This window comes from Anolis carolinensis, unplaced genomic scaffold (genome assembly GCF_035594765.1).
Source record: "Anolis carolinensis isolate JA03-04 unplaced genomic scaffold, rAnoCar3.1.pri scaffold_9, whole genome shotgun sequence".
In the NCBI taxonomy this organism is placed as follows: Eukaryota; Metazoa; Chordata; class Lepidosauria; order Squamata; family Dactyloidae; genus Anolis; species Anolis carolinensis.
The window spans coordinates 22,938,343-22,964,333 of NW_026943820.1; the positions used below are offsets into that span (position 1 = coordinate 22,938,343).

The following is a 25,991-nucleotide window of genomic DNA, read 5'->3' on the forward strand; positions in this document are numbered from 1 at the left end:
TGTCAGACTACACAGAGAAGCCATTGAAATCCACAAGCATGTGGACAATTTCAACAGAAAAGAGGAAACCATGAAAATGAACAAAACCTGACTACTAGTATTAAAAAACTCTAAAATCAGGGCAGTAAATAAAGAATAACGCTCTGAAAACGGGAATTCCAGGCATGAAACAATTAGGGCCAGCTAACACCTCCCAACAAAGGATTCCCCCAGTCGGAAATCATGAAAATGAATAAAACCTGGCTACCAGTATTAAAAAGCTCTAAAATCAGGACGGTAAATAAAGAATAACGCTCTGAAAAGGGGAATTCCAGGCACGAAACAATCAGGGCCAGCTAACACCTCCCAACAAAGGATTACCCCAGTCGGAAATCATGAAAATGAATAAAACCTGGCTATCAGTATTAAAAAGCTCTAAAATCAGGACAGTAAATAAAGAATAACGCTCTGAAAACGGGAATTCCAGGCACGAAACAATCAGGGCCAGCTAACACCTCCCAACAAAGGATTCCCCCAATCAGGAAACAGCCAGGTTTTGAAGCTGAAAAGTCATTCAATACTAATCAAGGTGGCCAATTGCAACGTTTACACTTGCCTCCAATAGACAAGAGTTCTTTCTCCCATCCTGGAAATTCCACAGATATATAAACCCCTACTTGCCTAGTTTCCAACAGACCTCACAACCTGTGATGTGGGAGAAACGTCATGGGAGAATGCTTCTGGAACATGGCCATATAGCCCGGAAAACTCACAGCAACCCAATAAAACGAAAATCTTTCAATTCCCGGACAGGACAAGTGCCTCCTCGGCTTTGGCTGATCGCTTGTTTTCCCTGGACTGGCGCACGTGTCTTTTTGGCCCCAAAGACTACATCCCCCAGCATGCCCTTCGCCCTTCCCGCTCTGTGATTGGCTGATACGACCGGAAGAGTTGTTCCGAGCAAAGGGGCTCGGTGTGCAACGGAACCGGGTGGAAAGGTTCCGCCTCAGTGGGAAGGTAGGGGTTAGGAGCAGGGACCTTCCTTGGTCTTTTTGGGAGACGGTTGCCTTGGAGACGGGCGGAGCGGCATGGCGGCGCTGAAGTACGCGGGTCTGGACGACACCGACAGCGAGGAGGAGCTTCCCCCGGGCTGGGAGGAGAGGACCACCAAGGACGGCTGGGTCTACTACGCCAAGTAAGGGAACGGGGAGCTTTTGGGGAGGATTTAATAGCGCGCTTCTTCATTTAGAACAGGCATGGGCAAACTTGGGCCCTCCAGGTGTTTTGGACTTCGACTCCCACCATTCCTAACAGCCTCAGGCCCCTTCCTTTTTCCCCTCAGCCGCTTAAGCCCTACTGTCTTACTTTATTGACTCTTGAGGCAGTGAGTTCCACTGTTGAACAGCTCTAACAGACAGGAAGTGATTCCTGATGTTTAGGTGGAATCTCTTTCCCTTGCAGTGTAAACCCATTACAGTAGAGTCTCACTTATCCAACACTCGCTTATCCAACGCATTTTTGTAGTCAATGTTTTCAATACAACGTGATATTTTGGTGCTAAATTCGTAAATACAGTAATTACAATAATAATAAGAATAATAACTTTATTTTTATACCCCGCCCCATCTCCCCAACGGGGACTCGGAGCGGCTTACATGGGGACCAAGCCCGAAACATACAACAATAAAATGATAAAACAATTATTCCAACAGTAAAACAGCAATATCAATAAAACCATCCTAGTAATCAACATATAGCATAAAATATTAAAAGCAGGAGAGTAAAACAAGGATCTGGGCCAAAGTGCAAAATATATCAAAATGGGAGAGGTAGTTTATCAGTAAAGTGCAAAATAGTAGTGGCAGAAAAACCTGTAGTTGGATGGGCAGATAGTTCAACTTAATAATTAATCGTCGAAGGGCTTTTGGAAGAGCCAGGTTTTTAGGCTTTAATTACAACATAGCATTACTGTGTATTGAACTACTTTTTCCGTCAAGTTTGTTATATAACATAATGTTTTGGTGATTAATTTGTAAAATCATAACCTAATTTAATGTTTAATAGGCTTTTCCTTAATCTATCCTTATTATCCAACATATTCGCTTATCCAACATTCTGCCAGCCCGTTTACGTTGGATAAGCGAGACTCTACTGTATTTGGTCTCCTCCTCAATGTAATTGTTACAATTTTCACTTTGGCTATCTTTAAACACAAACAAAATTGGTGTTTTATGGGACTGTAAGGGGGATTATGAGACTTGCATGCTGACGATTGCTTGACATCTGCTACATTGTGTACATTTATTTACATAAATGAGGATACAAGTTTCTTCCTTCACTGTTCTGTCCTGTCTGTCCAAACAGCATTGAATGTTTGCCATGTACTGTATGTGTACTATGATCTGCCCTGAGTTCCCTTGAGGAGACAGGGAGGAATATAAATAAAGTGTTCTTTTTATTATTATTCACCTACTTCCACCTCCCAAGGGTCTCATGTATACATCCTCAAATTGCAGCCCTCCAGCTGTTTGGGCCTCCCAAATCCAAGAAGCCCTAGGCAGCTTGTTCAGTGATCAGGAATTCTGGGATTATATATATATATTGGCTGGAAGTACACTTGATAATTGTTCCTGTTCTGTTCTGATTTGTATACAAATGTAACTTAAGAACAAACCTGTAGAACCTGTCATGTTTGCTGCCTGTATATGCATAAATTAGTTTTGGATAGCATAGGGAAGGGTGAACACCCCTGTCGTGTTTGTTTTGTTGTCTCTGCCCCTTTTCAGAAGATGTCTCCTCACTTTCTGTCCCTGTGATAATAGGATTTTGAAAATAATAATAATAACTTTATTTTTATACCCCGCCCCACCTCCCTGAAGGGACTCGGGGCGGCTTACATGGGGCCTTGCCCGACACAACAATATAATAGCAGCAACAAGACAATAAAACAAATATTCCAAACAATAAAACTTCAGCATCAATAAAACAGTCATAAAAATCAGCATACAGCATAAAATGTTAAAAACAGGAGACTAATACACAGATCTGGGCGAAAGTGCAGAATGTTCCAAAATGGGGAGAGGTAGTTCAAGCTACAAGAAAATCTGGCTTGTTGTGGAAACAACGGCGATAAAGCTTCAGTGGAGACACCTTTTCCCTATGATAATTACTTTTTCAGGAGTGAATTTCCCTTCTGGGGGATAGATTTCTCTTACTGTTGTCTCGCTCCCGTCATTTGTAAGTCAGATGTTTGTAACTTGGGAACTGCCTGCACTTTTAAAGGTGGATAAACATATACAGCTGCATGCTGTCCTTGCTTGTTTCAGAATAAGTCCTTTTGTTTTTAAAGCCCTGGTATCCTTACTTTTTTTTTGCACGTTCTCTGCTACTGAGTGTGCTGTTGCCCAGTAATAGAACACATACAAAAGATCTTGGGTTCAATTTATGATATTTTGGTTTTTTTTTTCTTTGTGTCAGGAGCAACAGGAGTTGTTTCTGGAGTGAGAGAATTGGCCGTCTGTAAGGACGTTGCCCAGGGGACGCCCGGATGTTTTGATGTTTTACCATCCTTGTGGGAGGCTTCTCTCATTTCCCCGCATGGAGCTAGAGGTGATAGAGGGAGCTTATCCACGCTCTCCCCGGGTGGGGAGCCTTCAGGTCAGCAACCCAACCTTCAAGTCACAAGGCTTTTATCCCCTAGGCCACTGGATCAAGAAGGTGGCCTATCTGGAAACATGTTATAAGTTGGTAGAGGGTGAAATATGGGAAAATACAAAACCAGACTCAGGAGACTAACATGCACTTTGCACATTCCTAGTTCAAGTTTACTTGGTCAGATAGCTAGATGGCATTTAGTTTGAGAAACACTGCAACAGGAACTTCTTTCTGAGTCAAGATGCATTGGTTGAATTGCAGGGGTCTAGATAGCCACTAAACATTATTTATTATTAATAATGGCGATAATGTAAATCAATCATCTCTTCTCTTCCTGTCAATGAATAGCAGTGTGTCTAGTGCCCATGAAACAGCAAAGAGTCTTACAGCCCCTTAATGTCAGATATATAGTACTTGGTTAGTGTGGCGTGTAGCTGGAGGCTTCCTTGTAGATCTATCTGGAATCTGTCACAGAGAACAAGATATAACCAAATCTCCTCACTGGAGCAGATAACTGAGTTTTCTTGGCAGAATGAAGAGCTTTGATGGCCTTGAAGTGCCTTCAGTATTTAGGGTAAGTGAGTTTTAGATTTGGCACAATGAAAATGAGTCAGCTCTCTCTCTCTTGGAATTCTTTATCAGATCTCTCAGCCTATAAACTGATCTTTTATCTCTTTATCCTATTTACTAAATAATGGTTGTAAAAATGCTGTTTCAGATGTGATATTAGAATAATCCATTGTGAATTTGCATACATTTTAGTAAAGCAAAATGTATGTGTAAGAAAAATAAAAAGGTGTAGATTTAAAAAGATGGAGAAACCAGTTGATGTAGTGTGCAACCAAGTGCTTTCCTGAATGGTTTGTTCAGAGCAGGTTTGTCTTTGGTTCTGAGGCTGTGTCTTGCCCCAGTTTAACCAGTGGCTTTCCATGGCTGAGTGGGGACTGAAAGTCTGATCTCCAGAGCCCAACACAAACAAAAGTATTAATTCCAACAGCATGGAAAAGTAGTGCCATTGTAGATCTCAATTTTTCTTTCTTTCTCAGTAAGCTTTCCCTTGTAGATTTGCATCCTTTTAATGACACCTAAGGGTTTGTTGATTCCATCCCTTAACAATCTGAGATGATTATGGACCTCATCCTATGGGGGAGCGTCATATTACTGTGGTGTTTAGTCCTTCTGTGTTAAAAAGCAAATTGTATCATTTATCAGTAGCCATCACATGGTGCTGTTTCTTGCCCTTTCTCCCAAAATTATCCATTTTCAGATTGATCACACGAGCGGATGCAGTAAAGGCAAAGGTAAAAGTTTTCCCCTGACGTTAAGTCTAGTCATATCTGACTTTGGGGGTTGGTGCTCATCTCCATTTCTAAGCTGAAGAGTCGGCGTTGTCCGTAGACACCTCCAACGTCATGTGGCCGACATGACTGCATGGAGCACTGTTACCTTCCCGCCAGAGCGATTCCTATTGATTTACTCACAGTTTTTGAACTGCTAGATTGGCAGAAGCTGGGGCTAATAGCGGGAGCTCACTCTGCTCCCCAGATTTGAACCACCAGCGTTTCGGTCAGCTAGTTCAGCAGCGCAGCACTTTAACCTGCTTCACCACCGGGAGCTCCTGTTAAGGCAGACCCAATTTCTCTCCATGGGCTCTTCTGTCCCTCCCAATGTCCCTGGAGGCTTTGTTCTTAGGGTAGATCCCATTCTTCCCCACGGCTCTTCTGCTCTCCTTCCTTATGCCCCTACTCTCAAGGAGAGAGGAGTCATAGTTTTAACCCCATTTCTTTCCATGGGCTCTTCTGCTCTCTCTCTCAATGGGCTTTTTATGAATTGGTTACTCTAGTTTTAAAAAAGGGAAAGAAAAGGCAGGAAAAAGCTCAGTTTCGAAAGGTTAGTAAAGCAAGATAGCGATCTCCCGACTGAATACAAAAAATTAAAAATACAGTTTTAGAAAGAAAGTGAAGACCTATGTGAGCAAGTGTTCAAAGAATAAGTTTCGTTGGCTTCGACTCGGTCTGGACTAAGGTTTATGTACAAGGTTCTGTGGATGAATGGCTCAAGTATTTTGTATTATTTTAAATCTGTTTTTAATTGCTTATGTTTTATTCTTTTGTATTGTTGTATATTGGCATCAAATTCTGCCAGTTTTGTAAGCCGCCCTGAGTCCATTCGGGTGAGAAGGGCGGGATAGAAATGATGGAAATTAATAAATAAATAAAATAATCAGGATCAGGCCGTTGGATTTTTTGAGATTACTATGGCATTGCTTCTTTGTAGACCATTCATAGGAACCCCCCCTTGTTTCTTAACATTGTCAACACATTTTTTAAGCAATGGGCAGAGGCAGGAAGTACTTTGTTTCAGAAATAGATTACAACTGTTTAAAAACGGAGGGGGAGATGCATAGGATAGCACCCTAAGTTTAATCTTTCTCAGGCTGTTTGATATAAATTTCCACTCATCCCTACTGCCTTACTTTATTGATGACCTAGAGACATTGTTATGGGGGAGCACATTGCATTCCTCCAAAAATTACAGCTTTTGCTTTGAGCATACAATAATAATATTGAGATTCAGTTGCATAGTTGAAAAATTATTCAATATGTTCTTTAATTGCTGTCTTTCAGTCACCTGGAAGAGAGAACTCAGTGGGACCACCCAAAATCTGGGAAACGGAAGCGAGTTGCTGGAGGTTTGTATCTGATTTTTGCTGTATTGTGCTATCCGTCTATCACATTGTGGATTTTCCAAGGTAGGGCACTGCAAAATCAGTGAAAGCCTCTGCCAAACAGAAGGTTTCTATTAATTATTGTACTAAGAACTCCATTTCTCCACCAGCTATTGATTTGGCGAGTTGCAAAGTTCTTAACTGCTCAGAAAACATGATTTGGATACCAGCATCGTAGGAAAAGCCAAAGATATTGCTCCTCACAGCATGTAAATTGGAATATTTCACCTGAACTTAAAATTAAATTTTAACTTTAAACTGTAATCATTATCTTGTTTCCCTGTACAAAGTTTTGGCTCAAAATAAAGCCTTTTGTTGATTAGTCTTTACTGTCCAGTTACAGTGTTTCTATCTTGGTTTTTAATGAGTTTTCAGTATTCTGTTCTCTTTGTTCACCAGCCTCTTCAACTTGAAGATGCGGTTGCATAGCTATACCACTTGTACCAGAAAGACCAAAGTTGCTCAAAAAATGCAACTAAAAATCACTCTTTCCACCCTCAGATTTGCCATATGGATGGGAGCAGGAAACAGATGAAAATGGACAGGTCTACTTTGTTGAGTAAGTGAGAACTGTTCCTTATAACTAGAAGAATCAATTGCCCCCAAGCATGAAATGCCGTGTGGCTGTAAAGATATTGGAATTTAGGAGGCAAACATGCAGAGTTCTGTCTTTAAAATCACAAAAGGTTTATTTATAAAAAAAATCTACATTTCTAAATAGTAAAAAGTGGGTCCTAGCTACTCTATATTCCATCTCTTTTAGGGTTCAAAGAGAGGGGAAAATCCTTTAAATGGTCTTATGTGTTTTCATGGTTACTGAAATAGACACTGATGTGGAAAACCACTTCTTATTCCTCTCAAGCCATATAAACAAAAGGACGACATACCTTGACCCGAGGTTAGCATTCACAGTGGACGATAATCCCATGAAACCCAATGCCAAGCAGAAGTATGACGGAAACACCACTGCGATGGAAATTCTTCAAGGCCGTGACATGAGTGGAAAAGTGGCCATAATTACTGGTGCCAATTCAGGAATAGGTAGGTCAATACCGCATGTAAAATTATTATTATTATTATTATTATTATTATTATTATTATTATTATTCCGCTTTTCTCCAGTGAGTGGGATTCAAAGCAGCGTACAACATATAAAATTCATACAAATACATCCGACCGCAATACAAATTAATAGCAAGATACTCAAGCCGGGTTCATGAATTTATATTATTAAATATATATATGTGGATGTTTGCGGCATTTTTCCAGAGCTATAGTTAAGATGTATCGGATAGTCCCTGAGTTACAGGCAGTTTATATCTGACTTATAAATGACTCCTAGTTAAGAACAGGAATGGGACAACAGGCAGTAAGAGAAATCTACCCCTCAGAAAGGAAATTCACTCCTGAAAGAGTTGTTATTATAGGGAAAAGATGTCCCCACTAAAGCTTTCTCACCAGTCCTTCATTTCTTTCTTTCTTTCTTTCTTTCTTTCTTTCTTTCTTTCTTTCTTTCTTTCTTTCTTTCGTTCGTTCGTTCGTTCGTTGGTTGGAGTTACATTTAAAAATGTCCGTTTTGACTTTCATGTAAATTCAACTTAACAAACCTACAGAAGATATCTTGTTTATAACTTGGTGACTGCCTGTAATTTGTTTAGAAAAGGAATTACATTCTAATTATTTGTTAAAGAAAACAGATGGACAGCATATAGCCCATATATTTTTGCATTGCCAGAGAATTTGCTGATATGCTGCTAAAACTCTTATAGACTATTGCTATAAATCAAGATGCATAATATATCCATACCATGTTTTAAGAGAATAATGTTGAGTTTTTTTGTTTTCTTTGTTTTGCTGTTGCACCACTGAAACTTTGGTAGCAGAGATGTGTATTTCCGGATGATATTGTGAGCCCTGCAAACCTGTAAATTGTCCAATATTGCATTAGAATATTGGAGCCCCCAGGGGCACAATGAGTTAAACCCTTATGCTTGCAGGACTGCTGACTGACAAGTTGGTGGTTAGAATCTGGGGAGAGTGGATGAGCTCCCTCTGTCAGCTCCAGCTCCCCATGCGAGGACATGAGAGAAGCCTTCCAAAAACATGGTAAAACATCAAACATCTGGGTGTCCCCTGGGCAGCGTCCTTGCAGACGGCCAATTCTCTCACACCAGAAGCAACTTGCGGTTTCTCAAGTTGCTCCTGACACAAGAAAATAGAAAATGATGCAGCTCAGGAAGACTCATGCTAGTATACAGTGCTTTGCACAATGGCTCTTGGCCTACACATTAGGAAAACTCTAGACTAGGGGTCCTCAAACTTTTAAAGCAGAAGGCCGGTTCATGGTCCCTGACTGTTGCGGGCCGGACTATGCTTTGAATAAAACACGAACAAATTCCTATGCACACTGCACATATCTTATTTGTTGTGCAAAAAACCATGAAAGAACAATGAGATATTTAGAATATTTAGAACAATTTTAACTAACATAAAATCACCAGTATCTCAGTGGGAAATATGGGCCTGCTTTTGGCTAATAAGATAGTCAAGTTAATGAGGGTTGTTGTATTAAAAAGCTCTAAAATCAGGACAGTAGATAAAGAACAACAATCAGAAAACAGGGGAATTCTAGACAAGAAACAATCAGGGCCAGCTGACACCTCCAAATGAATAATTCCCCCAGGTAGGAAGCAGCCAGGCTTTGAAGCTGCAAGTCTATTCCGTGCTAATCAAGATGGCCAATTGCAACACTCCAACAGACAAGAGTTCTTTCTCCCACCCTGGACATTCCACAAATATATAAACCCCACTTGCCTAGTTTCCAACAGACCTCACAACCTCTGAGGATACCTGCCATAGATGCAGGTGAAACGTCAGGAGAGAATGCTTCTAGAACATGGCCATACAGCCTGGAAAACTCACAACAACCCAGGCATGTATAATTTTTGTATTTGGTATGCTTTTCCCTATACAGTAGAGTCTCACTTATCCAACATAAATGGGTCGGCAGAATGTTGGATAAGCAAATATGTTGGATAATAAGGAGGGATTAAGGAAAAGCCTATTAAACATCAAATTAGGTTATGATTTTACAAATTAAGCACCAAAACATCATGTTATACAAGTTTGACAGAAAAATTAGTTCAAAACATAGTAATGCTATGTAGCAATTACTGTATTTACAAATTTAGCACCAAAATATCATGATGTATTGAAAACATTGACTACAAATATGCGTTGGATAATCCAGAATGTTGGATAAGTGAGACTCTACTGTATTCCATTTACTGCTTGAAAGCCACCTTGAGTGCTAGACTGGGAGAAGGTTGAGATACAAATAAATGTAACCAAGACCGTCACAATTACAAATGTAGTGAACAGAATGCAGTCATTACCACTGATGATTTACACAACTTGTGTGTCCACGGATGAGTATTTAAAACAGTTGACTATTTGCAAATGCAGTAAGAGCATGGGGAAAGCAAATGCGAAGTGGCCTGAAAGATTACAAAGTTCAGATTTGTCATAAAACATGTAAGCTCTTGTCTCTATATATGTACCTGTATATATATATATATTTATAGAGAGAGAGAGAGGAAGAGATAAATATATAAAGAACCATCCTTATCTCTGAATAGAGTAAATAGTTCAGTCTGCCCCAGGAAAATCTAAAATCTTTGCCCAGCTCATTTTATGTTTTTATTGCTGTGTTTCTCAAGTGTTTTATAATGTTTAATGCCTTTTAAATTTATTTGTGTGTTTTTTGTATTTGATATTATTGTATGTTGGTTTTATATCTGTAAGCCAACCCTCATTAACTTGACTATCTCATTAGCCAAAAGCAGGCCCATATTTCCCACTGAAATACTGGTGATTTTATGTTAGTTAAAATTGTTCTAAATATTCTAAATATCGCCCTGAGTCCCTCTGGGGTGATGGTGGCAGGGTACAAAAATTATTATTATGATTATTATTATTATTATTATTATTAATATTAAAAGAATTCGTTATGCTGCTTCTGGCCTTTTTTAATTGTGGCAGATGGAGGCAGCTGGCCTTAGGCTGCATTATAATAAATAATAACAAAACTTTATTTATATACCGCCCTATCTCCCGGATGGAACTCAGGGCGGTTTACAGTCATAAAAGCAACACAAACATTACATAACCACATAATACACATTATTAAACAAAGTAAAATAATACAATTATAACAATAAATCACACTTACATGACCAGATCAAGGTCATGGTTCTTCTCCCTCTCCATGGAATAACCCTTAAGTGATAAACTGGTCATATCCACAATTTTGGCTCCATAACCTATACTCGACATATACACGAGGTTGACGTATACATGAATAGTTAGGATCTACGGTTGAGAAAATCTTTTCTATGATGTAGTGAGTGTGCTACTGTGTATTTGCAGCCTCAGTGGGGAACAATGCAGGATATCTTCTTAACTGGCTTTAATTTTAAGAATGTGTATTTCTATTTTCTGCCTCTGATGTGCAGAAAGGCAGAATAAAAGCTGTTAAAATAACATTCATTAGCTGCCCCATCTTTCATTTCTAGCCTTTTAATGGAGTAAATTATCATTTTCTCCCACTAGAGGGCTGTATTGTTCTTTGGAAAAATAAAGCTAAAAAGACATCAAAGTCCTTCAAAGTTTACCAAAACAAAGATAGGTTTCGACGTGGGTTATTTTATATTTTAATAGTGCTAAAGTTCAGAAATGGTAGAGTATATGAACTAATCTCAGTGAATAATTTAATTCATCTTTATTGGCAAACATGCCTGACACAATTAAACAGAAATGTAGATACTTATTGCTCTAGGTTTTTTTACACAAGATAAAGATAATGCTTTATTTTATATACTTTATTAACATGTTCACCTATAAATAAAAGTATAACATCAAAAAGGAAATGAATACAGAAAAAGATAGTACAGGATTAGAAAAAGAATGAAATAAAATATAAAAGGATAGTGTCCTCTTGGTCATGTTTTATGGGTCTACAAATGATGATGTTCAAAAAAGTACAGTAAATATTCAGATGATATGTGGGACAGCCAAGGGCTTGAGGTCAAATAACTCTTTAAACCCAGACCTATGTTTCGACATCTACCCTCTCTCAGATTTGTGCTTTCCTTACTTATTGGATTATTCATAGTTAGTTGATTTTGTAATATTTAACTTTGTCAAGGCATCATAAAATTGATTTTGATATCATAGTTGGCTATATGAAATGAAACTGCCAATAGCCTTTTCTGCTTTTCTCTGCTTTCCTCTCCTTCCTTAGGGCAATTCCTTCCTTCCTTGCTTCCTTTCAGTTACTGCTGCTTTCCAAAACTTGGCTGGGGATCAGAAGTAATTTTGAAATGGCTTTACAAAGTTGCTTGCCTTTGTCCTTTTTGTATTTGGCCTTGTGGGCTGGGAAGACTTTGTGACAATGCTCAGTGTTTCATATGGAAAAGAAAGTAACTTTTAACCGTGCATTTGATATGCAGAACTATCTTAGTGTAAAATGTGTGTTAAATTTCTTTTAGGCTTGTCAGAGTGCAGAGAAATGCAAAGAGAAAATGAATTGGAATGCATTCATTGGAACCAAAGTGGCAGATGTGATCAAATGGCTGGATTAAGGGAAATCTGTAAAACTAATATAGAGACAGAGATTATTAAAATTGCAAGTAAAATTCAATTATGAATTCTGTTTCCATTTCAGAGTTTTGAATAGTTTATGCTGGCAGATCATTAAACGTTGGCTAGAGGTAATATAAACTGGAGGTTGATTAAGATGAAAAGAATTCTAAAACCTGGAGGAGATGGTAGTCTAAACTACATTTGTCCTTGGACTGCAAACGTCCTTTTAGAGAGTGATAGCATGTGTTTATTAATATCCAACCTCCAGCCCAGATCATGTACATGGAAACACTTTTTTTTGGAGATTGTCAGTTGATCATTTAGTGACAAAAAACCCTACTCGGCATCCTTCCCACATTGGTCTGAAAGGAAAATTACTTAAGTTTGCTGTGTTTCCTCTTGCTTATTCAAACTGTGGTTCATCCATCACTTGGAATGAAAACAGAATTTTGTGGTTTAATCCTGGATCTAAAAGGGCCTTTTGGCATCTGTGCATGCAGAACTGAACTGTCTGGAATAACCATTTTGCAAACAAATGTAGAAAAGTTATTTCCTCATATGAAGGCAGAGGCAATAAGGAACACCACTAAAAACTTACGTTTTGCAATCTCTCATGAACAAGATGCAGTGCAGTATTTCTTTATTGGCTATTATGCAGATTTTCTAAAGAATAAAAGGTAAAGGTAAAGGTTTCCCCTGACATTAAGTCCAGTCGAGACCGATTCTGGGGGTTGGTGCTCATCTCCATTTCTAAGCCGAAGAGCCGGCGTTGTCCATAGACATCTCCAAAGTCATGTGGCCGGCATGACTGCATGGAGCGAAAAAACATTGATTAATGTTATCAAATATTTTAAATGAATGTGTTGTGTTTACTGCCTGAACAATTGAATAAGTAAATAAGTAAATGCCACTGGGAGAACAAGCAGGAGCTTGGCCAACAGGTATTTTGCATTTGTGTAGTAGGAAAGGGCAGCATAAGATGAGTTTGTATGTGTTGGGTCAAACCTTCTCACTCATGGAGAGATTTTAGAAGAGCTTGTTGGGTAAAGGATGTTATGTTTGCTTGGATAAGGCTTATTGTTTATGCAAACTGGAATGAAAAAGAACAAGAGGCATTTTCTGTGGCCGTTTCGAAGGGAAAGTTTGAGAGGGAAACCAGAGTTCTGTCAGTGGCTAGCTAAGACTACTGAGTAAGGATTGTGAGGTAGCTGCTGCAGCCTCCTGTAACAGCTGCAATGTGTTTGTATTCTTGCCTGAGGATATGAGTAGCTACACCTGCAACAAGTGCAGGTTGATTGCCTTCTTGGAAGAGAAGGTCCAGTAAACCCTTGTACCTGCTGTTCAGCATATTAGACAGCATGAAGATTTCATGGACCAAGCAGAGCAGGCTGTCCTGGATGAGGACTACACAAGGGAGGTCTCTGAGGAAGAGGTCACATCCCCAATACAGGAGGTAGGTATTTGGAGGATTATTGCACATAAAATAGGCTGACAAGGCCCATAGACCATGACCCTTATCCATGTGGGAACCAATTACACCACAAGGCATAGTCTTCAGGTTATTATAAGGGATTATGAGGCTCTGGGTAGGAAAGTGAAGGACCTTGATGCACTTCATCTCTCCTGGTTGAACTTCTTATCCCATCCATGCCATATCCTTCTGGGATTTTATTTATTTATTTATTTATTTATTTACAGTATTTATATTCCGCCCTTCTCACCCCGAAGGGGACTCGGGGCGGATCACATTATGTACATATAGGGCAAACATTCAATGCCCATAAACACATCGAACTCGGACAGAGAAAACAGACAGACACAGAGGCAATTTAACCTTCTCCTGAGGGGATGTTATATTCTGGCCACAGGGGGGAGCAGCTGCTTCATTATCCACTCTGATGGCACTTCCTCACTTCCTCATTCCAACATTGTAAATTAGTTAAGCTTGCCTCCCCACTTTTTATAAGTGGTACCTTATTTCCTACTTGATAGATGCAACTATCTTTCGGGTTGCTAGGTCAGCAACGAGCAGGGGCTATTTTGTATTTTTAATTGACGGGTGCTCACCCCACCACGGGCTGGCCTCGAACTCATGACCTCATGGTCAGAGTGATTTATTGCAGCAGCTGTTTACCAGCCTGCGCCACAGCCCGGCCCCATTAACCTCTTTATTATGAGTTCATTGTGTTTATGTTGAAATGTGGTAGTTTCCGCTTTGAGATAATGCTAGAAATGGTACCTGTTTCTTGTGTCGCCTTCTCATGCCTGCTTTGAAAGATTTATTACTTGGGTAATGAGGAATATACATGGATGGTTAGTCAAGTTATTGAACTCTATCAACTTTGGCTGAAATTCACAGTGCAAGCCAACTTGTAATACATAAAATTACATTGAGGCCAAAAGGTTCAGTAATTGCACTGGTAATGAAATCTTTTCTTTCTTTTTTATCAAAAGGATGAGATTCAGCTACATGGCTCTTCTGTCATGACATCTTGTTGAATAACAGAGGCATGTCTTAAGATTCATTTAATTACCTTCCTATGAAAATGTCTTGGAAAAGTCAGTTCAGAAGGTTGCTTTGGTGTGTATGGGGGACTTGAAGTGTGAGCGCAATAAGAATGTACCGTAAGCACTTTCCATTTCTGCCAGTGAAGGAGTTGCCATTTGATACAGATTGTCTGTACCGCCTATAAAGAAACATACAATAGCACCAGTTAATGAGTGGTTAAGTTCCAAATCTATTTATCTTATTTTCCTCTTGCATATTCAAAATGTGGTTCATCTATCACTTGGAATGAAAACAGAATTTCATGTAAACCAAGGTTTAATCCCAGACATAAAAGGGCCTTTTACTGTCTGGAATAACCATTTTGCAAACAAATGTAAAAAAGTTATTTCGTCATATGAAACTCAATTAGCAATTTGTGGAATGCTAATGACCTGAGAGAACAATCTCCAACTTTCTTTCATTTTACAAAATGATTTAGTAGTTATCTGGATGTGACTCTTACAACCAGATGAGTGGTTGATGTCATAGTGTAACTTCCAAACATCATTGGACTTTGGAACCACTTAAACATGTATAGTTATCTTCATACAGTTTGCGCAATGTGAATATGAATTTAACACTTGGAAATACTTCATTTGTTGATGAGAAAGTCCTGGTTCATTTCTATGTGTACACATCAACACAAAGAATATTTGTCAATGCCAATACCCATTTCTTTAAACTGGAAACAAGGAAGACCTCTGTTTCAGCAGAATGGCCCAGGATTTTAGATGTCTGTACACTAAAACACAACAAATGGGAAAATAACAAGATGAACTTGAACTCTTGAAGCAGTAAAGTGAAACCCAGTGGACACGAATACTAAAAGAGAAGGATGATTATGATACACAACAGTTTAAAAAATGCAATATTGAAGGCACACATTTGAAGTTTCAATGAGGAGGAAAAATGGGTAGGGTCTAAAGAACTTTTAACTGAGTGAAGATTTTAAAAGGACATATAGAAGAAACGGGAAAAGGGAGAAATCACCCAAGAAGGATTCAAACCAATAGCAATAACAATACCCATTACTTCAAATCTGGAAGCAGGGAAGACCTCTGCTTCATCTGTTCTCAGAAAAATGGATTGCTGTATGTACTTTACACGGTAACACTCTTTATCTTTTATTACAGAGCAGCAGTGCCCACTGCCTAACCCTGTACCCTGGGACCACACAAAGGATTACAGAACAGCTTTCCCTTCACTCCATACCTAAAATCTGTGTGGTTTCTAGTTTGGTCTTCAGCAATAGGCTGGTTAGAAGTTCAACCCGAGGAGAAGTCTGGTGTCAGTTTTTCACGTTCTCCATGGGCCGTTTTGTACTGTTGCTTTTTGTCCACATATGGCACATGTACAAGCCTTTAGTTTTCTAGTAAAAGCTTTTTAGTGGCGGATGCCATCTTGGGGGAGAGGAGGGAGGCTGTTGCCTCTTTGAGGTGGTTTTTGTTGTGATTTGTGTATATTTTGTGTTTTACTTCAGTTTGGTATCAGTCTACCTAAAAATAAACATAGAGCATTAAAAGGAACATCTAAAGTAGCCTTTCCTAACTTGGTGTTCTCCACTTGCTGTGTGCTACACCACCTACAGTCCTTGGGTGGTGGCCACCATGGCTTGAACTAACGGGTGTTGCAATCCAACACTATCTAGTAGAGAGCATATATTGACGAAGGCAGATCTTACATTCATGCTCTTTGGCTTAACAAATGGCATTGAAATGGTTACTTGTGTACTGTATATGTGAGTAGCAAACCTTCAGTCTGGACAGGCCTGTTCCTCTAGACTGCATAATGTGCATGGCAAGTTGTCATGACCTTCAGGGCTTTTATAAGATCTGCCATGCAGCATGTCTGGGCATTTTGCACACTGAAATATTTGGCTGTGCACATATTTTACCTGAGGTTTCCTGGGCCTGTTTTCGTTGTCTGTCTGTGATAGCAGAAGATATTCTTTATTTATTTATTTATTTATTATTTCAATCATTTATACCCCGCCCTTCTCACCCGGGGGGACTCAGGGCGGCTTACAAGTGGCAATTGATGCCGTTACACTGATATACAATGAACTAAAACGTTAAAACAGTTAAAACAGTCATAAAATACAATATACAAAGTTTAAAACAATGCAAAGTGCCCATGCCATTCCTTATGTACCAGACCTTATGCAAGAGCCGTAATTCAGACCGCGTTGAAGCCAACACATGCTTATTCTTCAAATTATTATTCTTATTCTTTGTTCCTGTCAGGCTAAAAAACATTGCGAGTAGTAAGATCAGTTGCATCTGTATAGTTAGAAAAGCAAGCAATTAGAAATATCATGAGCTGACAATAGTGGCATCATGACATTCAGAACAGGGATAGCCTTATCATTAGTTATCTGCATCAAACTTCGATTTGGGGTGTCATGAAAGGGTTAGTAAATTGTGAGTTATTTCAATTTATTCTGTTCATGCTGTCCTAAAGCCTGCAAGAATCGAGGAGAAATGCTTGTAGGATTTCCTGCCTCATTTGCCAATGTAATTTTATCAGGGTGGGTGAAGGGATGGATTTTGTGCTTTTTTGTTCTGCCCCAGGCAGCAAAATGCCCTGGTGATGCGGGTGGGTGGGATGTAATGGCTGTATTCGATATCTATATGACAAAATCATTGTTTGGCATCCTCATCCTCATAATTTTGTGGCTGAGGTTGAAAAAAAGGAGCTGCTGGCAAACTACTCCTTATTTTAAAGGAACTCTGTCTCAGCCTTAGGTTTCATTCTCAGGGATTTTTTGAGAAAAAAGAAATGGTCGAACATTAACGGTGTAAATACCTCTTTGCATTGTCTTCAGCATTTCTTTTTTTAAAAGGGGCAGTTATTTAAGCTTTTTGACTGTAATTTGTGTAAATAAAACAATTAGAAAATGATTTGAGGAAGCAGTGTTTTTCTTTCTCATTTTTCTCTCAAAGTTGCACAAGTTTTCCTGACTCTGGGAAAATATGTTGGATTAATGCGTGAAGGTTCCAGCAAACTTTAGCTGACAAAACAATCTTCTAATGTTATTGAAGATGAAATATAGGAAACTGCTAATATTAATATTGCACTATTGTACTTGCCAAAAGGAGATTTAAGACATGCAACTAATTTTGTTTTTTTCCTTAATGCTTAATTAGTTCTCTGTTCTTCTGTACTTTGCTCACAGAAGAGCTGTGCAGAAATGTTCACATCTGAAGAGGAAGCTGTTGAGTTGCTTGTATCCCCCCTCCTGCTCTGTTTTGCTTTGGGCATGAAAGGCATACCTTCCCTTAAACGTCATTTTCATAAAAGACCCTCCCCTAAAGGCAAAACATGCTTTGTCTTCTGCAACGAAAGGAAAAATGGGCATTAATATTTCTAGCAATCATGAAATAAAGTGATGTGGGCTGTAGTTTTGTTGAGGGAAGTAACAAAAGAGAAAAAATTGCTTACCACATTTTCAGAAGTTGTTTGAATTGATCTTTACTATCATGCAGACAAAGGCTGAGTTTCTAGTTATGGAGAAGAGCACTGTCCCAAATAGGGTTCAAAGGCTGATGCTTTTTTGTGATATCCTATGTGAAAATATGTTGAACTGAGTGTGTACTTGGAGGTTTCACCAATATATTGAGTTCATCTTGTGTTTTTATAGTTATCTAGAATCCAGTGAGACATTTTAGGTGTAGCGGAGGGCATAATTCTTACTCTTTTTGTTAAATAGTTGAAATATGCCTTACCACAGGTTACAGATTCTTAGCACAGAGTTTCTTGACCCTTGTATGCTTAAAACATATAAATTGTAATGTGTAAATGGCACTTCATCTACCTGGTGTTTTAAAACACTTTGTGGGTCCCACCTCACTTGGGGTCCCAAAGTCTTTTTTCCCCAAATGCCACATAGTGTCAGTTTTAGACATTTATACAAATCTGTTGTGCAGTGGTAGATTCTGCAGAAGATGCCTCAGTTCTATTTAGCCAGTCATGTTTAGCTGATTTCTTATTGGTAAATATATTTGTATATATGTCTATATACCTATGGTCACACAAAAAGGTCTCAGGCCAAAGAAGGCCCTGACTAGAAAAGTTAAGAAACACACCCAATATCATACCATTCCAAATGAAGAGGCAAACAAATCTAAATAAAATTTAAAAATCCCACTGAAACCAACAAAGAGTATAGCAGGCAAACAAGAGAGAAGAAAACCAGTATAAAATGCTAGTGCTGGGATTAAAGGAATGTTTTAATTTGACAGGAAAAACAAAGCTCAGTGCTAAGAGTATATCCTTTTGGTGAGATTCCAAATACCAGGGCACCGACACAGAAAATGCAGTTTTGTTCCTGTGTTTTGTTTTGTTTTTTATATAAGGAGCTTTTCTGAAGATTTTCATGTAATGATATAATAACAGCCCTTTTTTGAGATGAACCAGTCAAACTTTAAGCCACTATCCTTTGCATGAGTTGCATTCTGAACTGTTTTCAAGAGGAACTATGTTTGTAACACACTGTAGTAATCTGGACTGGATATTACCAGAACATGAACTTCTGTTTGCAAAAGACTGCATTGAAGTATAAATTAAACTTGGTAGATGGTGTCTGAACCACTTTTGGGATGTGTATCATTGTGCTTCTGTTAGATAGAGAATGCATTGTTGGACAGAAATGCATTGACAGTGATCCTATTGTGTAAAAATTGTGTAAAAAACAGTTCTAAAGAACATGTGGTCACACACCTGCAGAATGATTAAGTGGTAGTAATGTATTACCTAAGGGACATGCTGAAAAGGCTTAGTCATGACCATGTGACATTCTTGACAAGAATTGCATCTTTCAATTTTTGTCCCTGCTTGATGATGGGGCAGCGGTGAGTATTAAAGAAGGCAGGAAATGTGTGTTCTTTTTCTTGCCGAAATCTCTTTCCCGTGTATCTCTTGACTGTGTCTGTTGCCTACGTCATGAGTATATCACTGTATATGCCAATGACTGACTCTGGATCAAGGGTTGAGATCTGTGTGTGTATATTTGTATATAGAGCAGCATGTCAAGATTAAAAGCCTCCTTGAGTTTGGATGAAAACTGAACAAGAGTTTTTCTAAACAGTGTACAGAACAAGGTCAGACAGTGCAGTTATACTCTACTGATAAGCACTCTGCTGTATGTTTTTATTTCTGCTTGCCTCTGAGGCATTTAGTCCAGTGTGCACCGTATCCAGGGAGGGTGTGATTGGGAAAACTATAAAACACGCACCTATCCCACCTTGACAGTGTTGAGAAAGACATTTAACAGATTAAATGCCAAACTATCTAGATCTAGAAACCCACACTGATTGTGCCTCAATGTCCTCCGTGTATCCCATGATAGTTCTTCAGAACCTCCATAGCTGTAAGATTATTGGACTGTGTGCTGTTGTGTTAAGCTGTACCCAGACCCTATAGTTTATGTAGTCTTCTGTCCAGGGGCAAGAGCTGTTGTAGCACCCAAATGCCTAGACGTGAATGGACCATAATTGGTGGTAGTGATCAAGTTTCCGCATCACACTGAATATTTTTCTGGTGTCAAAAATGTGTTGTAAGGGAAATAGTTCATTATCACTTGATGTCACAAAAAGGGACTGATAATGATAGTAGGAAGACATACAATAGAGTCTCACTTATCCAAGCTAAACGGGCCGGCAGAACCTTGGATAAGCGAATATCTTGGATAATAAGGAGGGGTTAAGGAAAAGCCTATTAAACATCAAATTAGGTTATGATTTTACAAATTAAGCACCAAAACATCATGTTTTACAAGAAATTGACAGAAAAAGCAGTTCAATACACAGTAATGTTATGTTGTAATTACAGTAGAGTCTCACTTATCCAAGACTCGCTTATCCAAGGTTCTGGATTATCCAAGGCATTTTTGTAGTCAATGTTTTCAATATATCGTGATATTTTGGTGCTAAATTCGTAAATACAGTAATTACTACATAGCATTACTGCGTATTGAACTATTTTTTCTGTCAAATTTGTTGTATAACATGATGTTTGGGTGCTTAATTTGTAAAATCATAACCTATTTTGATGTTTAATAGGCTTTTCCTTAATCCCTCCTTATTATCCAACATATTCGTTTATCCAACATTCTGCCGGCCCGTTTATGTTGGATAAGTGAGACTACTGTACTGTATTTACGAATTTGGCACCAAAATATCATGATATATTGAAAACATTGACTACAAAAATGCCTTGGATAATCCAGAACCTTGGATAAGCGAGTCTTGGATAAGTGAGACTCTACTGTATAACCCAGATGATAGAGTATGATTAATAGCATCTACAGAGAATTTCTGAGAATCAAAGCTTGTAAAGTATGGTTTAAATTGGGACCGAAAACATTGGAAGACCGTGAAATTCTCAGATTAGGGGAACTGCATGTCTCCCAGGTTGAGTTAAACTGGCTGCTCCCTTCTGTAATAAATGGTGTTTCTGGACACTTCTTGGAGGATATCTCAGGTAAAATGACATCTGTCCCTGTTTTTCTCCATCAGACAATCACTTAGAAGTCTCCCAGAGCCCTATAAACAGGGCTAATAAATGTTAATGAACATTTTAGTGCCTTGGTTTTGTGTAATAGGTTCCCCTGTTTTCTGTTAGAAAGTCTCAAGTATGCATATCTGATATATAGAGTCTAAAAAGTCACGCTTTCATTTATACGAAAAGACTTTAACCATCATGCTAAAACATTTGATCTTATTCCCCTAGTTCTGTACATCAGAATATTGCTGTTCTGGTGTGTTAATATGAATAGATTTTAACTCCTGTGGTAATGGCTTTTATTTTAACAGTGAGATGGGAAGTATGATTGGTAAATTAGATAATATATTTTGTCTGCATTCTCAATCTTTCTTTCTAAGCAAAACGCAGAGCTTCACTTAGGTGTATGCTCAAGCAAAGGAATGCAATGCCTCTTAAATTTTTCATCAAACATTAGAGAAACTGTTGCCTGAAAGTACACTGTTGGCAAAAGGATGATTTAAATCAAAGAGGTAATGTGGAACGCTTTCTTGGTTTTGTTATTGAAAATGGCACTTTGCCATGCATGCTGAACCAAATCGCACGAAGCCCTTTCTTCCATTCTTAAGGGCCTTTTAAAATGCTGTTCTGAGACAAAGCTGTGTTTAGTTTGAGGAGTGCGTTTAACAAGAGAAGTGCAGCTAGTCAGCCATATGAGAACACCATTATCATGTCTGGGTTTGTATCAAGCTGTCTCCATGCAGAAGGCAAGGCTTTTTAGGCAACAGAAGCTTTCATGAATGGAAGACAAATGGAAGCCATTTTTGCTGATTTCTCCCTTTGGAACACCTCCCCTTTGTTTTCATAGACATCTCTGCAGAATAGGACAGAGTTATGCACAACACTCATACTTCTAAAGGGTCCATTTAAGGCAGTGGGTCTCAACTTGTGGGTCTTCAGATGTTTTGGCCTTCAACTTCCAGAAATCCTAACAGCTGGTAAACTGGCAAGGATTCCTGGGAGTTGGAGCCAAAACACCCGGGGACCCACAGGTTGAGAACCACTGATTTAAGGTTTAAAAATATTTAATTTTTAAAAATAGAATATTAAATATAATAACATTTTTTATTTAGAAAAAATATATATAAATCATATTGTGCAACTAACTTGGGGATTCCAGCCTTCTCTCTATATCCATGGATTTTTTTTGTCTGTGGATTCAACCATCTCTGGCTTGAAAATATTTTGTAAAATGCCCAAAGGCAAATCTTGATTTTCCATATTAAATAAGGGACACCATTCTACTTCTCCATTGTATGAAATGAAACTTGAGCATCTTCAGAGTTTGATATCCATGGGAAACCTGGAGCCAAACCCTAGTTGAATAGGCTAAACCCTTGTGCTGGCTGTACTGCTGACCTGAAAGTCGGTGGTCCGAATCCACGAGGTGGAGTGAGCTCCCATCTGTCCCATCTGTCACAATGCCCAGATAATTCAATGAGTAAACATTTATTAATGAATAATTACAAAGGAAAATAAGGCAAGGCAAAAAAGAAGCAACAAAAGTACAAAAAGTAATTCTCAACGAGTTCAAGAGTCTATCCGCTTTGGAACCAAAGCATCAAAAACAATCCACAAAGACCTGAGTTAGCACCAAGCAAAAGAATCCTTAAACAGGGTATTGTCCAAAAGTTATATCCATAGACATGAAAACCGCAACACAAGAAAGACAAAACCGCCAAGAACATGAAGTCATAAACAGGAATCAAACCAAGAATCTTGAAATACATGAACCAGGAACTTAGGAGCTGTTTCCTTGTTTTACAACGTTGTTCCCACTAAAGGTCTGAGAGTCCAGAAACCAGTTCAAAAGCCTCAGTCCCTCCCATGACATCACTTTGCACACACCCACTTTTTCTCTCCTTATCTCTAAACCTCTGAGAAAAACGAGTTTGTCTTTGTTTAACATTCTGCCTCCTAATCTCTAGGTGACTGGATCTGGAAAAACATTCGTCTTCCCCATTCTCCTCCAAAGGCCATTCTCATGGGAATTGTTATCACTTTCTCCCGTTGCCTGGGAACAGTGGAGATTCCAAAACATCTCCCTCCAAATCCCTGCTATTTTCCACAGACTCCACGGAAATTACATGTTGCAACCTATCAGCCCCTTCCTCATCCTCTTAGCACTCAGATAGCTATAACAGTTAAAACGTAACATCCTAAAATATGATGTAAAAATGTTATTGTATCTCCTAACTTTGTAATTTATTTCTTAAAATCTTATTTCCACCACCCCCAAGCCCCCCACAACCCAACATCTTGCAAGCCCATATTCATGATAAATTTGTGCAGATGGCTGGATTCCTTTCTTTCTTTTTTTCTTTCTTTCTTTCTTTCTTTCTTTCTTTCTTTCTTTCTTTCTTTCTGTCTCTCTTTCTTTCTTTCTTTCTTTCTTTCTTTCTTTCTTTCTTTCTTTTACTGTTTTGCTACTTCCCATTTTTGTTCATTCAAGAGATTAATTTGAAAAGTTTTTGAAGAAGGAAGGGAATGAATTTTTCTTGATAAGATGTCTCAGCTCTCCATTGAATATGTAAAAATTCCAAGAAAGACAAGAGCTTGTCTTCTATGGGAAATGATCTGTTACCTAGTTAGTCTAGTCACGAATTGTTTGCATTATGCAATCCATTTGTAAATAAATACAAATGGCTATTTAGTATCAAATCTTATTAAAGCTGTAAACATATGGCTAGCTTAGGAACGCAATTGTGTGCAACTTTTTAAAAAGCTCTAAACTTTGTATCTAAGTGTCCTTGTTACATTTGCTTGCAATGGAATTTAAAAAGGGGGGAAACATAGTTTGCATATGTTGAAATTGGATTCATCTGTGTGCAATGAATTACCCAGATAATTAAAGTTGCTTGCTAGAATGAATGACTTAAAAAAAGGCAGGGAAATTGCTAAGACTTAAATACTGAAAGCATGTAATTGCCGAGAATGGTATAAATTTATGTGGTGTCTGTTGTTCTGTAATCTAAGTTATACCCTGTTGTTGTAAACTAAATTTCTCTTGCCCCAGGGTGTTTCTGGAAGTGAAGCAGCCGATGTTTAATAGCTTTTATTTCTCTGGGTAAACAACATTTAAAAGACTACCACAGCATGCTCAAAATGGAAGTGGAACAAACAGTCACCTCTTTTCGGTTTAATTTCCAAATATTGATATAATTAAACTATTGTCCTGTTGAGTATTAACATACCAATTTAAATATTTCTGGTTGAAGTCATTAAGGCTGTAGTATAATGAGAACTCGGAGGAAATTTTCCTGTATGTCTGTAGTAATTTGCAAGGAGATGGGGGGGGGGGGTCATATTAAGACATTAGTGCAATAGCATTCTTCCTTTTGAGCCCCCTCTCCACAAACAGCTAGTTTTTTTAAAGTCTTGTTCATCGTCCAGAGGATCTTATCATTGCCTGCCCTAGACTATAGAACAATGTTGGGCAAGCTTTTGCGCTTGGTGTGTCAAAATTCACCAAATAACCTAGCATGACTTGGGTGGTGTGTCACTTCGAGAAATAAACCTATAATTTTGCAATATGTATAGTTTAAATAACTAAAATGTATAATTGTAATATATAACTGTATTTAATAAATCAAAAACTATTTACTACCCTTATTTCTATGTACAACGATATATGGTACCTCTTGCAGTTTCCACGCTGATTTCTCTCTATTCTAGTTTCAATGTAGTCATAATTAATGAATAATATAATAGTAATAATATGATAATACTAGCTGTGCCGGCCACGCATTGCTGTGGCAAAGTCTGGTGGTATGGGAAATAAAGTATTGAGGAATTGGTGGTAGTTAAGGTAAAGGGTAAAGCTTTTCCCCTGACATTAAGTCCATTATAAATGGGTTATATAGCTGTGTGGAAGGGCCTTGAGTCTACACTGCCATATAATCCACTTAAAATCAGATAATTTGTATTTTATAGGCAGTGCGGAAGAGGCCTAAGTGAGGCCTAACTCTGCCTGTCCCCTGGGCTGAGTGGGTTGCTAGGAGGCCAAGTGGGCGGAGCTTAGCCTTCTAACTGGCAGCAATTGGATAAAAGCAATTATTCCTCTCCCTCTAATTAGGACTTTATTTTTCTTTTCTTTTTGTTGTATGAACGTAGAGGCATGGATGAGGGGTTGTGCTGTCAAGTTTAGTGTTTCTGGGATGCGTAGTTTTGTTGTTTTGTCCTAGGCCGAAATTTCATTACCCTTATATATATATATAGATACTACAATAATAATAGAATAATAATAATAAGTGTGTGTGTGTGTGTGTGTGTATGTGTGTGTGTGTGTGTGTGTGTATGTATGTGTGTGTGTGTGTGTGTGTGTGTGTGTATATATATATATATATATATATATATATATATATATATATATGTAATGTGCATAATTCCCATGGAGTAAACAACAAAACCACTGGACCAAATCACACCAAATTTGGCCACAAAAGACATAGTCATCCAATCAATCTGCAGGCAGCAGCGTGTCAGCAAAAATGGCTAGGCGTGTCAGTGCTGACATGCGTGTCATAGGTGGCCATCACTGCTATAGAATGACCTGCTGGAAGATATTAAATAGCTGAATGGGCCATCAGAATTTAAAATAGAATTAAAGACCCATCTCTTCTGGCAGGCTTACCCAGTCAATTTGAATCAGTGGATCTAAACTTAGTTTTTATTGGTATGAATGATTGTAATGTATTGTCGTTACTATTAGTTGTTGTTGTTGTTGTTGTTATGAGGAGAAGCAGAATTGTTATAGACTTTAGACTGTAGATAGAAGCATTGTGATTTAAGTAAATAGTAAATAAATAACGGCAATCATAATTTGGGACTCAAATTCAAATACACGTCATCTCCTATTCTATAGGTTGTAGTTGTGACTGTATTAAAATCTTACTTCTC

The 25,991-nt window shown here is 38.4% G+C and overlaps 1 protein-coding gene across 4 annotated transcripts in view; it reads left to right on the forward strand.

Moving 5' to 3' along the window:
• The first annotated feature begins 949 nt into the window (after positions 1-949).
• Positions 950-25,991, forward strand: part of wwox (WW domain containing oxidoreductase) — a 651,703-nt gene continuing 626,661 nt past the window's right edge. For 2 of the 4 annotated variants that reach the window (XM_008120186.3, XM_062961576.1), the window contains exons 1-4: positions 951-1,174; positions 6,261-6,325; positions 6,863-6,920; positions 7,224-7,402. In XM_008120186.3, coding sequence (XP_008118393.1) covers positions 1,068-1,174; positions 6,261-6,325; positions 6,863-6,920; positions 7,224-7,402 — 409 coding nt within the window. In that variant the 5' untranslated portion in view covers positions 951-1,067. Of the gene's footprint in view, positions 1,175-6,260; positions 6,326-6,862; positions 6,921-7,223; positions 7,403-25,991 lie in introns of all 4 variants that reach the window. The other 2 variants (XM_008120185.3, XM_062961575.1) reach the window with 2 other exon arrangements.